This window comes from Parasteatoda tepidariorum, chromosome 4 (genome assembly GCF_043381705.1).
Source record: "Parasteatoda tepidariorum isolate YZ-2023 chromosome 4, CAS_Ptep_4.0, whole genome shotgun sequence".
NCBI lineage: Eukaryota > Metazoa > Arthropoda > Arachnida > Araneae > Theridiidae > Parasteatoda > Parasteatoda tepidariorum.
Window position 1 is genome coordinate 102163065 of NC_092207.1, and position 17625 is coordinate 102180689.

The 17625-nt window shown below is 30.7% G+C and overlaps 1 protein-coding gene across 1 annotated transcript in view; it reads left to right on the forward strand.

The window, feature by feature from the left end:
- Positions 1–7993: 7993 nt before the first annotated feature.
- The window catches only part of LOC107442656 (limbic system-associated membrane protein), a 54307-nt gene continuing 44675 nt past the window's right edge, over positions 7994–17625 (forward strand). Inside the window, exon 1 of the mRNA XM_071180292.1 lies at positions 7994–8205. Coding sequence (XP_071036393.1) covers positions 8154–8205 — 52 coding nt within the window. The 5' untranslated portion in view covers positions 7994–8153. The remainder of the gene's footprint in view (positions 8206–17625) is intronic.

A 17625-nucleotide genomic window follows, 5' to 3' on the forward strand; every position in this document is an offset into this window, starting at 1 on the left:
AAGTTTGAAACAGTTGAAAAACAAGTTATGTGATATTTTGGAATAAATTAACTCAGAGTTTTTACAAACCTGTTGTTGTCGGATATCACACAAGGGTTAACAATGGTAAAATGTTTATTTTAACTATTATACTTCGCAGTTTATATCCTCGGTCGGATATGGATTCAAGCTAAACAGCCAATCCATATAGAGATTACGGATATCAATATTCAACTTCAAAGTCTTATAATTTTGAACCGAATCCAGTACTCTGTAAAAGTTCTAGATCAAATTACGGTAAAAAGTACCAGCAGTTTGGATGCATCCTCTGTAAAATTCATTTTTATCGTAAAATATTACACAGTAAATGTTATTAAATTCGAGTGATTCAGTGATTTTACGGTAGTTATTACTATAAAAATTACGGTTTATAAGATTTTTTGTTCCGTAATATGTTTCGCGAACAACGAATTTCGAGGTAAAAAGTACCGGCACTCTGAGTGCCGATTTTTTTACCGTAATTTGATCCGGATTTTTTTACAGTGCAGAGAATAAAATTTCGGGGCATTGCAGACTTTTTGATGCAGCTAACCAGCATTTGTGTTGTGTGCTGTTATCCCAAAAGCAAAGGGTTCGTTTGCCTACTGGTTTGTCAATGAGATCAGTCCACAGGATGCCCATCGATGATCAATCAGTTACAGGTAGAAGAATTGGGATGGAAATTGGAATCGTCCCATAGTGCAAACGACAATTGATTGATTTATCGGCTTCTGGATTGGGCATTCGAATCAGGCGGGGTTCAAACCCCACCTCATCTTGTTTTCATTTCCTAATACTCATTCCACACCGCCTACCTATTTTAGACTGCTTCATGATGCATGTTTATTTCAAATAATTTAATCAATGAAAAATTTCGAAGCTCTTTAAAATGAGTTGCGTTTTAATTTAAAAATTCGAAATTTTATAATTACAGTGCTGACATTCTACTCATACTTTTATAGAACATTAAATTATAAATTTAATTATTTATCTACTTTACACGCTTTACATTTTTTTAAACAATTTATTGAAATTAATATTTAAACAGTTTATAAAAACAACCACACATGTTATTAAAATATAATGTGCAAGAAGAATTCGTATTTTTATTGAACTATAAAAGAGAGAAGAAACTTGCCTTTGTTGTTTTGTGATGACTTCTGAATAAAATATGATATGCCTGCCTGACAGATACATAATCTAGCACTCAAGACTTGTGCAGAAAAGTTTCAGTTTTGGGATCTCAAAAATAGTATATTTTCAGAGTATACTTCCAACTGCTGTTTGAAAAATACAAAGTAAATATTCTTTAACTTGAAATTTTATTTTTTTATATTCTTACAAATTGTCAGTTTGAAATAAATGTGCATACATCAACTGATAACCATAAAGTTTAATTTTCTTATTGCTCTATAAAATGTATTGTGACAGTAATTAGCGTTCATATTTATTATATTTGCGCATACATAATAACGGGGGGTAACCTAATTTTAAGTTTCAAATATCATATCAAAAGAGGTATTAATAAATAAAATCGTTTCAATACATTTACTTTGATGTCACGTCAAATGGAGGTTGTCGGATGTAAGTGATATCATAGTTTTAAAATCGGAAATTTCATTTTCTAATTTAATTTATTTTGTTTTTACATTGATCAATATTTTCGTTACACAAATGGAATTTATTGATATTCACCGATAATATCGTTGATTACTGTTGCGAAAGACTGTCGAGATAGGTTAGCGATATTAATCGCTGTTGGGTGTTTGGGACTGTGTAGTATTGGAAGCTCAAGAGTAGCCGAAGTTATTTATTATGAATGAACTAGCTGAAAAAGTATTATCAAAGTAATGACATTTTTAACCGCTTTTTAGAAGCTGTTTAAAACTCTTTGGAAATTTTTCTTTGTGAAATGATCACATATTAATATTTTTTAAATACGTCAAATCCTTTCTAGTAATTTAAACATACTAAAGAGAATACCAAAATTATAAAAACTTAAATTTAATAAGACCTAGAAAATGTTAATTCTCCTGAAAATATTTCCTTTTTTTTACCAATTTACTTTATTTTATTTTACTTTACTTTATTTTATTTTATTTAAGACTTTTTGTCAGTCTATAGCCTGAATTCTTATATCTAACTATAGCTAGAGAGCTGATTAGGTTTCAAAATTATAGTTATGTATTTTTTTCTCGTTTTCAAAATTAATTTTGACTATTCAAAGTATCCATTATGAACAAAAATTATGTATAATTTATTTTGTATTTATGGCACAAAAAGTGTAAGGCCATATCTTTTGTGAAATAGTTAGATTTTGAGAAAAATTAAGAAAACTCCATTTCTTCCTCTTATTAAGTTATAACATATATATATATATGTCATTATATGCCGAATACTTTTTTTTTCATAAAGAGTTAGCTTTCTTGCTAAAAAGCTATATCTAAAGAAAACATTTTGCAATCGAACTAAGTATAAAGCAAGATTTTAATATTTATAGTATTAAAAGCAACAGTATATCAATAATTTGGCACAGTTTCAAGTCTTTCGGTTGTGACTCATTAAAAACTATTACTATAGCAACAATTCGTTTAATTTCAATTTCAGTCAAGAATAATTTTCCAGATACTGTTCTTTATTTTATGTTACATTATGATTAGTTATCATTATTTTTGTTTTCCTTTGAAACTTCAGATCTTAAGTATTTTCTCAATGTTTGTATTTTGAACTCCTTCCCGATTATTGTATTTTCTTTGATTTTGTATTTCTTATTGCGTTTCAGAATGTGGTAGCCAATTCTAAAAATCTTTAAGAAGCCCAATTTTTGAAGCTATTGTCCTAACTTTCTAACTATAAATTAAATATAAGGACTCTAATCCAGCCTAATTAGCAACAATAATAGAGCAAAAACAATTCTATACAAATTAAGTTATAATTTACTAAATTATTATTATAATATAAAAAACTAATAGCTCCTTTTATTTTAAAATTACATAAAGCCTTAAAATGAAAACCTAAAATTTGGAGAATTTTTTTTTTTTTTAAATTCCAGTAAGGATTAACTTATAAAAGAAAATATTCAACTTTTGAGTAACATCAAACTTTTCCTCAAACTTGAAGCAATTGGTGGAAATTTATTTTACGTACTGTTGAAAAAAAAAATTTTTTTTTGTAAAAATCTCTCCATTCGAGTGGAAATTTTTTGATAAGATGAGAGTTTTCAAGAATCGATCGAGAGAGTGAAAAATAATTTGTCAAGAACTCGGCGGCTATTACGTTGTGTATGCGTAACCATCGTTTATCAAACAGCCTTTCGAAATTTAATAAATATTCATGAATGTATTAATATTCCACGCAAGTATATAGCGCAAGAACAAACCAGCAAGATGAAAAAATTGTGCACGCATCTAGGAAGGAAAAGATTTTTACACGAGGTATTCTATTAAGAGTACTTTAAACAATTTTAGAAATTTAAGACATGAGTCTTAGTTGAGATGGATTAATCTTCATGCTTGAAATGAAAGTTTTTGATGTCTTTATGTCTGTTTTGTGTTAAAATAAAATCATTCAACGCTAAAAACCTTCCATTTTTTAATTTTAAGTATTTGTTCTTAATAAAATTAAAAATTATTTTTTGTGTGGATGTGTTTTAGTAGGATAATATGTTAATTTTGAAGAATTATCTTAAATTCTAAGAACAATAGAAAGTTTTCCTTTGTTTTTTATTTATCAGTAGCTTGAAGTCTATTTACTCAACTCTTGTCATCCATCATTACAAGAATACTTTATAAAACATTTGTAATTATAGAATATCGAAAAACGTCGTGTCACGAAATTGTTAGAGATTTTGGAGTGAGTCGATATTGTAAAATTTTGTTGAAATTTTAATAAATGGTAATACCAAGTAAAGTGCATTTATATCCTACAGTACCATACTATTTAGCAATTAAACCTTCTTGAGTACATAATACGAACAGAGATGTTCATAAACAAACAAGTTTAATACCTTATTGTAGAAAGATATTATAGTTCAAGTTTATTATGAAAGAATTTATAACACATATTAGCTATAAATCCATTCTTTGTACAGGGTAAAAAAATAAATAATCAATAAATCGGTCTGAAATCATGTATAAAACTGAAAGACATAAACCGACACAGTTAATTAAGCTACAGTAATTCTAATTTTTTTAAAAATGATTATTAATCAGGCATGCATTTCATTTAGGTTATTAGATATTGGACAGCTATTTATGTTATTAGATTAAGCATAAAATATTTTCAGAAGTTTAGTATGTGCTGTATCATTTGACATGGTGATATGGGTCGAGGCAAATTTTAAAAAACAAACAACAAAATGTAAAGGAGATGGAAGAAAAAAATGGGTAAAAATAAAAAACTTGAAACAGCAACTTGCATGCATTAAGGAGGAATTTATGTATTTTTTTACAAATCAATAATTAAAAAAATTATGAAAAAAATATTCCTTAAATAGCTTCAACGTATATATATTTTGTTTTGTTTCTGGTCGCATTAGATTGGGTTTCAGACACATTGCTCTGATAATAAATTTTATATTTTTTCTATATTATTAGTATATTTAGTTCATGTTAAAACATTCAAATAATATCAATAATACCTATTACCAATTTTTTTCCATTTTTCCGATTATTATTTTTAAATTAAAAATTATAAAATTTAAAACTTGAATTGAATTGATAAAAGAAGGAGTTCCTTAATAATCTTTAAGATGAGTGAGCACGCTTAAAATATTAAGTGTTAAAGCATATTCATATATTTACACTACTGGCCATTAAAATTGCTACACCAGGAAGGAATGCAAATAACAGAATGATATTTATTGGGCACATATATTATAGTTGGAAGAACAAGTGATTAAATTTTTAGGATATTTGGATGTATAGATCCTGAGGAATCAGTGCTCAGAGCAGCCTCCCCTGGCAGTAATAACAGCAGGTATTCTCCGAGGCATCGAGTCGAACAGAGATTGGATAGCATGTACGGGTACAGCATTCCATGCAGCTTCAACATTGCGCCACAAATCATCGGCCGTAGTGACTGACGAGTGGTGGCGTGCCAGTCATACGGCAACCATTGCCCAGACGTTTTCAATTGGTGAGAGATCAGGAGAACGCGCTGGCCAGGACAACAGGCGAACATGTTCTGTGTCAAGGAAAGTGAGAACAGTGCGGGCAACATGCGGTCGTGTATTGTCCTGCTGGAACGTAGCGTTATGGAGGCCTCGAAGATAAGGCAGAGCAACTGGCTCTAGCACATCAGAAATGTAACGGCTGATGTTCAAAGTGCCGGCAATGCGAACAAGAGGTGATCGTGACGTGTATCCAACGGCATCTAGTAGGTGATGAGCCAGTGATGAGCCAGTATGACGATGTCGAATGCAAACTGCCAATGGGCGTTATCCACTATGTCGTCAAATACGGATGGGCCAAAATGATGCTGTATACATAACCTGGATTGACCACGTCATGCCATTCCTGCCTCCAGGTTCATCGTTGATCACACCATTGGAGGCGCTCCTGATACAGTGTCAAGGGTAGCCGAAGCCATGGTCACCGTTCTGAGAGTCCATGCTGTTTCAAACGTCATAGAACTGTTCGTGCAGACACTTGTTGTCGCGCAAATGACCCCATTTGTTGACTCAGGGTTCGTGACGTAGCTGTACGATCTCTTAAGGCCACATGGATAACCTGCCCGTATTTTCGGCTGTTAGTGATGGGGGGCCACTGAGATCCTGCACGGAGTATGGAAATATGACTTTTATGAACCCATATATTCTATATTCTGCTAACAGTCCTGGGATCTCGACCAACACGAGCAGCAATACTTCAGTATGATGAACCGCAATTCCGGTAGGCCACAATTCGACCTCGATCGAACTCAGACACGTGCTGGTAGGCATTTCTCCTCCTTACATGAGGTATAAAAATTTTTTTTACCCAAGAACAACGCTCAAATTCAATTTCTGTATGAGAAACTTACTGTTAAATCTCTTCTTTTATATACATTGTAGGTGTCGCTACCGCCGCCTGCTTTGCATGAATGGGCTGATAAGCTAATCATTTGCACACCACAACATGTTTTATCCGTCCTGTAAATTTCACGTTCGTAGTGTGTCGCCTTCCTGGTGTAGCAATTTTAAAAGCCAGTAGTGTAGTAAAACTAATGGCAACTTAAAAATCTGCAGGTCTCAGCGGAGACAGGCACTTTTGAACGAATCACAGAGAGTTTGACTTTATTTCGCTCGCCACCAGCATAGACAGGATGCAAATTATATTTTGGTAAAAACATATTACAGCTCCATTGGCATTGGACTAACCACGAGAAGTGTTCCTGTTTTTATTTTCCATTTTGTGCAAATGCTTGATTAGTTTCACTTAAAAGAATCGAAATCGAATCGATAAAGAGAATTAAATTCGAAAATCATCGAATTTTCGCCAATTAACGCGATACATATCGGTAAAATGTCTACTCCGTGAAAGATGAGCTATCGCAGCCTCTGAATCGGTTTTGATCTGTTTTTTGACTAACAAGGTTAGATTATATTTGATACCAGTTTGTCATAAATTAAGGTTGTTAAAATTTTATTCTATGATTGTAAGTTTAAATGCTTAAATGTGTGTTTATGCGTGCTTAAATGTATGTTTATTTAATCTTTTCAAACAAAACTATATTTGACGAAAGATCCTTAAAAATTTTGAGAGTTGCGTCTTTACAAACATGTTAAAGACAAACATGCTGAGTGAACGCATAAACTTTAACGCTCGTTTACTCAAATTCACTAAATTGTTATTCTAACACAGAGCTCCTCGTGTAATTTTGTTGTGCTTAGCGTTGTCTGTAAAACACCTCATTGTGTTGGTGGACAGAAACAATGAAGAGAATAGCGAAAAAGGGTGAAAATTATTGCATTCAGAAGTCATAGAACAAATGAAACGCCTGGAACTCTCATCTATATTCCGATTTGTGGCAATGTTGTATCAAAACTTGTCTTATTTTTTTTCTTGAAATGCATTCCGGGCAATTCCACAACTCTTTTCCCTTAAAGCTGAAATGTTAAAAAAAAATTTGTCAATCAAACAATTTGTAAATCTCTGACCATTAGAAAATTACCAAATCTTTGATTTTTATCCACTGTTGAATATGGATTCAATTTTGCAGAAGCTAAAATCCGTTTTTGTCTACTTACCTTGATCCTGTATAATCTATAGAAGTATGAATGCCTTCCCGAAACGCATTGTTTCAATGTTAATATATATGAATTGTTGAAAACGAATATACGAACTAATACTCATTTAAATTTAACAACGGCTTTTAAGCGTGGTTACATCAGAGTTCAATTCCTTAGCCTTGTAATGTTGTGCCGAAACCAGAAGACAAAGGAACTCCTGGATTAGGACTAATTCACCCTCGTGGATTACTTTGAAGGCGAAACTAACTCGAACTTGCCTTACATGGTGAGGAAAACCACAAACACCTCCTATAATTAACCAGACGGCAGGGGAACAATGATTATCCGTTCTCCACTAAACTAATACTTGTCATGAAAATTAAATTCTAAATCTTTTGAATTTGGTAAAACTGCATTACTAAATTACGAATAAGTTAATGCAAAATTTATAAACGTCCATTAAATTTACTCTTTATGAGATAAAATTGAAAAAAGTTTATTTTATTATTTCTGACAACTAGAACTATGCATTTTTAGTTTAGCTGATAACTAAAAACAGTTAAAATCAATACCTCAAGTTTTCCAGAGGCGCAGAAAAGAAATATGCGCAACTGGTAGCTTTTAAGTTCTCGACAAATGCTCTCATCTAAAGTAGCCCTGAGCTACTTCTAAAGTCAACTCACTCTTCAACAGTCTTTACTGCATAAAAACGCCAAGAGAGGGCGCTGACCGCTATACATAAAGATCAATGTGCCTTTTTCCCTTAGGATAAAGATCTGATGAATTCAGTGAGTGTTTTTCATCTTTGGGAGGAAAACTTTCTCCCAGTAAGAAAGTGGGTGACAAGTTTCATCTTTCTGAATAGTATTGCTGACTTATTGGATTTTTAACGATTATAAAAAGTGCATTCATAATTTAACAGAAAATGAGAATATATGTAGCATTTTTACATTTTGCACTTTGGTTTCTCGGCTCCGGTGAGTGGATAACTATTTTTCTAATCAAATAGTTTGCAGAAAAGTGATTTAAAAACAAATTACTTAAAGCGATGTTATTAATATTTTATTTTAAACAGTCTAAACATTTCGAATTATTTATTATTTATCAAGCATATATTATATATTTTGAAGATTCCATCCTCTATTAATGGGTTACATATACATAAAATTCACCTTTCATTAGAATTTTTTTTTTTTGCATGATATTACATTTTTACATTTGTAATACAAAAGAAGCATGAATTTAAAAAAAAAGAGCATAATGGTTGAAAATTTTTACATTTTTCTAGGCTGGAAAAAAATAAAATAAATCATTTATGCAGTAGTTTTTTCTTTGTTCGTTTGTCGAGAACCATAGTTGAAGAAAAATAAATTAAATACCTAAATAAAGATAAATCAGAGTTAGCCATTATCTAATTATTCAACTCATGGAATAGGCATTCCAAGCATTTTTTTTGTACATATTTCCTTTATTTATGCCAAAAACTATGTTGCGTGAATACTAATACTCTTCAATAAAAATGTAAGAGTATTTCACCAACCGAAATACTCTTAACATTGTTATTAAAACATAAAAGTGATAAACTGTTAGGTCACCATCTGGATTAGTAACAAAACTGTCTGAAACTGACAGTCGACCCATGTTTAGTTACCTGGTGTTAAAACGGAATTGTAGGTACCAAATTATAAGAATCGTTCATCAGTCGGTTTTTAATAAAAAAAATATGCATGATTTTGCAAACAGTTTTATGCCTACTGATCTTAAATTAAATTCTAGAATCTTGAAAATAATTATTGCTAGTGCGTGTTACGAAATTTTTTAATTTTCGGTAGAAAATACAGCTTTTTTTTAATCAAAAACATAACTATTGTTAAATTTTATTTTTGTTTTTTCTTTCGTTTTGAAAAAAAATTCCTTTTTTTCCTATTATGCCACACATTTGTTTAATGTATAAAAGCATAAAATTATGCAAAAATTATAAATTTCAAAACACGTTCTCCCAAATCTGAAAATAATGAAACCTCTAATATGTTGCTGAAGTCTTATTAACAATATCTTAACCATAACTAACAAATTAAGATATTGTAAATAAACTAAAAAAGCTTATTTACAAGTTAGTGTATTACTAAACAAACATGATAGTTTATTAGTTTATTTCGAAAAGAGTTTAAAAGCCACAAAAAGCTCAAAATTTAGTTTATTACTAAAACAATTTATTAATTAGTATAAATATTATTTTTCACAACAAAATTCGAAATTGTGTGTTTGAATAAGAGTTATTTGTACGTTTGTATAGTAAAAACATTGAAAATGATTTCATTTGTAAAGGAACAAATTCTTGTAAAATTACCGTACTATGAAGGAATGGCATTTCTGGTAAAAAAGAAAAATTCTGCATGAAATACGATAAATAAACCATTTATTGGTAATTGCTCCGTTCACGTGGTAACGGTTTACCGGAAATTTTGATTTTCGAAATTATGGTTCTTATTACACACATTTAGTAAGAGACACAAAACTTAAAAGTAAATTTAACCGAACAGATTTTTTTATGCTATGCTCTAAGGTATCATGTCACCTTTTTACCACCTTTACCAAATTTATCATCTGTTATAAAACCATATTTTGTATTTAATTTTATCAAAATTATTGCCCAAACGTTTCAGTAAAAATCACAGAACTTTTCAATGATCTCATAAAGCCAGAAACACGGTAGATTTTACCATATTCTGGTAGTTTTATTCAAACTTTTTTCATCTCAGTGCATAGGAACAAACTTTTTTCTTTTTATTCCGATTTACAAAAATGGCTGAGTTGTAAGAGTTTCTACTAACACCGTTAAAGGAAATAACCTTTCTTAATAACAATAATAAAAATAGTGTTTTAAGTTTTAGAAACAATCAAATATATCGTTACTTTTTTAAAACAACGAAGAAAATAAAATTAAAATCGACTAATAAATTTAAAAGATATCTTCAACTTACTGGACCTTATAATTACTTTCAGCAAATACCTAATTTATTAGGTTAGGAATCTCTGAAACCCGACTTATAGGTCACTTGTAAGGGAAAATAGCTTTTGATAACAGGCTCTCTCATATGATGGCATAGAAATACACAAGTTACAATCAATAAGTTTTGTTTCAATTTTTTGCCCAATATTTTATATCGATTCTGATTCATAACTTGAAGGGTAATATATATTTTGTTTAAGAGAGCGAGAATTTCTTCAATTTTATTCTTTTTTTCATTGGTATCGAAGCAAATATAAAAATACAAAAATGCCCGATATTTAATAATAATTTTGATCCATAACTGTAAAGATAATATACATTTTGTTTAAGAGAGCGAGAATTTCTTCAATTTTATTATTTTTTTTCATTGGTATCGAAGCAAATATAAAAATACAAAAATGCCCGATATTTAATAATAATTTTGATCCATAACTGTAAAGATAATATTTATTTTGTTTAAGAGAGCGAGAATTTCTTCAATTTTATCATTTTTTTTCATTGGTATCGAAGCAAATATAAAAATGCAAAAATGTCCGATATTTAATAATAATTTTGATCCATAACTGAAAAGATAATATATATTTTGTTTAAGAGAGCGAGAATTTCTTCAATTTTATTATTTTTTTTCATTGGTATCGAAGCAAATATAAAAATACAAAAATGCCCGATATTTAATAATAATTTTGATCCATAACTGTAAAGATAATATATATTGTGTTTAAGAGAGCGAGAATTTCTTCAGTTTTACTTTTTCTCATCGGTATCTAAAATAAATATTTTATCATGAAAAGTAATACTTCTAAGGTATTTTTGTACAAAAAGATTTGTTGAAATGCAGTGTTAAAAAATATTTATTATAATTCAATATTTATTATAATTTAATATATATTTTAATTCAATATTTATAATAACTCACAATAGTTATTTTACTATAATTATATACGATATGTTTATAATTATTTCTTTTTGGTAATAGTTATTACATTAACTATGCAAATGAAAATAAAATAGTTTGATATTTCCCTTTGCTATGTTTGAACCAAAATTTGAATAATTATAGTACACTTTTCAAATAATCCTTATAATAAATAATGTCTGAGTTTTTTCTAATTGAGTTAGAATTTTTGAAGGTTATAAATAATGTGAAACATTTAGAAATAAAAGTATTAATTCATTAAATGTCATACAAAATTATCATGCTCTCAAAATCATCTTAGTTTTCTAACACTCTCATTAATATTTCAATTTAAAAAGAAAATAAAAAAATATAGGGCAATCTTTTTGTAACAGTGATAGAGGAAAAATGAGCATTATTCTGGTAAAAATGAATTCAATCATGACTTTAGTATGTGATCTTCAATAATACAAAATTTATTTATGATTAGTAAAAAGAAATTATTTAAAAAAGTTACGAAAAGATTATGTTTTTACAGACGAGCAAAACTAACTTGTTTTAAGATGCTTTCACAGTTAAGCATATCACTTATAAAATAATACGCAAATTTTCAAATAAAAATAATGAGCTTTATTAAGCAAAAATTCAGAAATATTACTTCATTAAATTTTACTTCTGCCACAATTTTAATAAAAAAGCAAAAGTCTCACCTATTACAGACCAATATCCAGGAAAACAAATTAATTCCTATATGTATTTAAATAATAAAAATATATAGTGTCGTTTATTATATAGGTTACATATGTCAACCCAATCAATACTTTATTTGATTTACCAAACTTTTCCCTGTTTGTATTATTATTTTATTTCAGGAATATACCAATATTATGTATATTTGGAATTATTCATTTTAAAATCCCACTGAATCAATACTAATTTTGAACTCCGAATTTGACAGAGTCGTATATTTTAAATGTTTGCTACGGAGAAAGGTTGGTTTATCAGTTTTGGGGAGAAAGAAGTTTTTATCACATTATTTATTCAAGCTTATCTATATATATAAAAATCTCTTGTCACAGTTTTAGTGGTTAAANACAACGTTTGCCGGGTCAGCTAGTATTTTATAAAATTTCATATTTCAAACATAAAATTATACAATTTAATTTAAATTACTTTCGTGCATTGAATTCAATCGAGAATTTGTTCCTGATTCCTATTGAATTTGTCTTTAAAATGAAAGGAATTTTGAAATAGTGTCGATTATGTTCATACCTGCGGTGTATATTAATAAAATTTTGTTATAGGAATTCGTAGTTCGTAGAATACATGAAAAAACGATATTCAGCCCTTATAATACACATTCATGCTCATTGGTAACAATGCTCCGTTCTGATTTGGGACAATTTTACTTCATAATATGATACATGTAATATAGATGAAAGGTCTCGGCTGTGGTATACTTTTCCAAGTCTTTAAAAGAAATACTCTGACTTACTTGAGGGTCTTCAAACAGTTGGCTGTGATTTAATTTTAAAGGAAGTAATCTAGTCGGCGATTTTCTGAAGTAAAGATTTATAACCGGATAGGCTCTTTAGAACTTATTTGAGATACTGCACTAAGATACGGCAACTTGCAACCCTTCACAATTTGCTTGATTTAAAACTACCAACATTGTTTCATTATTTCACAACTTTCATTTGTGTTTTGTTGTTTTCAGTAAAGTGTCCTTGTCCCGGAATGCTATTTTGAATCTTTTATAACACCAAAACCGTTAGTGTTAGGGTTTTGAAATCCAGACATTAACTACAAAGAGCAATTTCAGCCCTCGATCAGAAACATCGTTTAAAATTTTTAATTTTTCCGTTGGGGAAAAATGTTCGATAAATGATTTTTTTTTTCATATTAAGTTTATTATCACCCATTCTCATATGAATATTGTGAGCGATTCTGTTTAAAATTTGATCGTACGTTCTTTAATGTGTTATTTTTTACTATATAGTCACCAATGGGAATGGCATGTGGATTAGTACTATTTCACCGAATTAGCATTCCTGAAGTTATTGGAAACAACGTGTTTATTTTGTTTATAGTTGTGCTTTTAAAACGTGTTGCTAGGAAAAATAAGGAGCGATTTATACTAAGACCTAATTTGCATTACATAATATGAATTCTAAAAGTTGTAGAATTAGTTAGGTCTTAGCACATGACCATATAAGGTGCTAAGACGGAAAAGTATGAAATAAAGTAATTTAAAAAGTTTTAAAAAGCATACGGGTCGGCACAAAATTTAATATGATGAACGAAATATTGGATGTAACTTATAAGAATCGAGTTTATATATTCGCTGTTAAATTTTCAGGTATTACGTTAATTTTATATAAAGATCATCTTAGCATGTGTTGTAAAAATTTCTTATAAAGAATGTCATTAGAAAAAGGTCTGTGGTTTATTTTGAAAAGTCGATAGTTTATTTGAGTTTAATATTGTTATTCGAAAACCACCCACTTTTCATTGACTTTCTTTAAAACTTTTATTAGAAATTCATGCCACACATTTTAAGATAAATTTTATATAAAAGGAATATGATAACAAAAAAATTAACCGAGATTGTATAAATTCGAATTTTTTAAGTTATAAGCAATATTTTATTGATTACTTTTTCGAGCATACCCATTGAAAATTTTTTATTTTTTAAAATTTTTTAGATCAATATATTTTTATCTTAATTTCGTAACTTTGAAAAGTTAGCGCTTGAGATATCTTTTCTTTTTAGTAGGTTTCTCTCCTGAAATTGACGACATTTTTCGCATGATTTTTTTTCCGAGCTGAATGATACTTCAATTTATAAAAGTTATAATTTTTAACGTTGTTAACACGTTGAGCACCACGCTAATTTTACGCGCCTTACCCGCCAGGCCACAACGGTAAATAACTACAAACTAAATTTGCAAATATTAGACAGATTTTGCTAGTTTTTAAAAGGTTTAGCATGACTTATCTGAAAAAAATTGGTGAATTATTACGAATTGTTTAGAAATAGTGGTGGATAAAAGCCTTGTAAATTGAATTTATTAAACCAAGAATCACAATAATTAAGTAAATTTTGAATAAATTTTCTGCATCTCCATAAAAGAGTGTAAATTTTATAGTTCTATATCATGTTATACGCTGTCAGCCAGCTGTTTTCCGCGGCCTATGTGAAAGGTCAGTGTCAGCCACCGGNTTTTTCGCGGCCTATGTGAAAGGTTAGTGTCAGCCACCGGTGGTTGACGCAGCCTAAATGAAATTTCAGTGTCAGCCACCGGTGGCTGATGCGGCCTAAATGGAAAGTCCAGTGTCAGCCACCGATGGCTGCCGCTGCGCTCAACGTGTTAAAAGAGCTGCTAATTCAAATTAAAAGATTTAGGAAAAATTTCCGTGTGTAGCACTTTGATTTCAATTTCAACTATTTTCAAGAGATGTCTGTGATATTGTCAAAGCTCTCAGTATGTATTAAATTTTAGTAATAATATCAAATCTCTCCGGCAGCCATTAAAAATCACATAAACCATCAACAACCAGAACATTTAAGCATAATTGGCAGCAGACATACTAAAATTATTTCCATTTCTTTCGTGACATAGAAAACTCATTCCAAAGCTCCATTATGTGCTGTACTACTTCTTCACACACCTCTCGAGTTATAACTTGAGTATCATATATGCTATTGCTCGATAAAGGCCGTCACTAATAATTGGTACTACAGTATAGAGTACCATATCAACGTTTATGTTTAAAATTATGAGTTGCGACTTTTTAAAGGATCTTGGATATTTTCACGTCGCTGATTTCAAATCTGCGCTCTTTCTTTCTAAGCAGCAGTATTATCAAAGTGTACAAGGTTCGCAGGACCGCAAACGCGTCTTCTGGGTAACGGCTGTGTGGTTTCCGCGTCCGAGGGTCCTGGGTCCTGACGATCTCTGGAAGTAAAGGGAGATGCTATGCAGTAGTCGTGAAAAGTCGCAAACCCGCTTCGCGGGTCGTCTGGCCACCTGCAGGGACCAAATGTACAAGTTTGAGCCGCGATGGCTCAAGGGATGGAGCGTTTGCCTTCCAATGAGGCAATCCGGGTTCGAAACCCAGTCGATACGAATTCCACATCCGGCTTGCATCGACCACAGTGCTGACATGAAATATCCTCACTGGTAGACGGATCATAGGTAAGAGTCCCGATGCCGTTAGGCTAACCGTGGGAGGTTCTTTGATCTTCCTCTCCATGTAACGCAAATGTGGGTTAGCTCCATCAAAAAGTCCTCCACGAAGTCAAATTTCTCCCAATACTCGATCCGGGAGTTCCCTTGTCTTTTGGATTGGGTTCAAAATTACAAGGCTACGGAGTTGAGCATTAGTAGTCGTAAACCCATAAAATTAGGTCGGCTGTTCAACGACTGTTATAATAAAAAATAAAATGTACACGTTTAAACGCATTATACACATGGTTTCGCATAAATATTGCGACAAACTTCTAAGCGAGTTAGGGCACATAATCAGGAATAAAATCGCCTTAGAAACCCATGACCAGAAATGCCATCATGCGCAGATAGAGGCACTTCCCTATCATGAACTATTTTCTAGTATGGTCATAATAGGGAAGCGCCTTTCACTGCGCACGACGACATTTACGGTCACGTGTTCCTGCGTTATAATAAAACTGGTGATACGCCCGAATTTCCCTTGAAGAGCTTGTCACAACATTTACGCCACCTCACATGATATATAACGTTTTTGAACACTCCCACAAAAAACAGATCGAAAATCTTATTTAGATTATTCATCATATGAGAAATAAATATATGTAAGTAACCAAACATGCAAAATTGTTTCATTAATTTAATACAGTAATGAAAGTGCAGGAGGGCATTTCTAAACTGTTTCAAAAAACATTTTAACATGATTCGACTTAGTTACAAAATTTGTCATTGATGCAGAATTTCTTTTAAAATTAATTAAAATGAGATTATTTTTATTATTCTTTAATAAAAATGAAAGAAGATCGCAAAAATCAATGAAGAAACGAATTATGTATGAAGTAATTGAAATCCATTATAAAGATTTATGTATAACCAGGGTTCATCAAATAGCCATCATTCAGAATTTAATAAATATTCATAAATGTATTAATATTCCACGCAAAACTTGAGTACACACAGATTGACGAAGAAAAAAGAGTATCACGCAAGGTGGAATGTAAAAAAATTTTACACCCGGTATTCTATTAAAGAATTCGTTGACATTTCTAAAAAGAAGTTTAAAAATTTGAATATATTCCTTGAAAAGTGATTTTAGGGAAAAAGATTTATTTAATTTTTGCTAGCGCTTGACTTACCTTCTTCAGGAGGAATTTATTTACAAGATAAATGTCCATTTATTTCAGATAAGCAATGAAGACACTGCTAAAAGTTTCGGAGTATGTCTAACTAAATATGATAATCTATCAAATGTATCAACCAGCCGATCAGAAATGAGAACGTTATTAAATCAGAAATTATTGTTACTTTAATGAACTATTTCAAATACGAGCTATAAGTCTTTTTGTAAAATAAAAACGGAACAGTCTAATAAGTTGTCGATGCATTTTTATTAACCGGTACAGTTTTTTTACATTAATGCCACTATATTTTTGGTTGTCATCAGGATAAAATTTATAAAAGTCTTAAACGCATCGTTTTCGTGCAAAATATATTTGTATTCCTGAAGGTATTTACCTGAAATATCTTTTTTTAATTCTAATTTTTATGCTGATTTTGATTGTCTTCAAAGTTAAGAGTTTAAAACTAAAAGAGTTGTTTCTTTTTGTAATTTTGCTTCTTTTGGCAATTTTATTCTATTACCTTAATGAGCTGAAATTTAAAATAAACTTATTTAAATTAGTATCTAAATTTATTAGCCGTTTCACAAAGATTATTTTATGGTACAAGTATTGTGGAATCGGTGATTATTATCTGAATAAAATGTTATTTTTTACTAAAAGTTGGAGTCAGATTTGTTATTTATTAGAGTAGACGTAGAGAACGACAGAATATTCTACAAGCGACTAGGGACAGGACGATTCCACAATACAAACGGACTTAAAAAATTTAGAAAGGGGAAAATGAGCTCAATATCGGGAAAACGTTGCTGGTGAGAGCTTTAGTTTAGCAAAATATCGCCTTATTTTAGGGCCAACATTGGAAGTCAAATTTTCAAGTTTCAAGTTTTTAAAGTTTTCAAGTCAAGTTTTCAAATTTTCAAGTACCTCAGTACTGTTGACAATTATCGGTTGCTGTTCCAGCAATTCTATACGTGTTGGAGGAGCGTGAGGGGGGGGGGAGATCGTGAAAAGAATTCCGTGTATAAACCGGGAAGTGGCACTTGACCTTAAAAAAACATCAGTGTAGGGTATACCGGGCAAATGTATGCCGGGCAGTGGCACTTAACCTTAAAAAACATCAGTGTAGGGTATACCGGGCA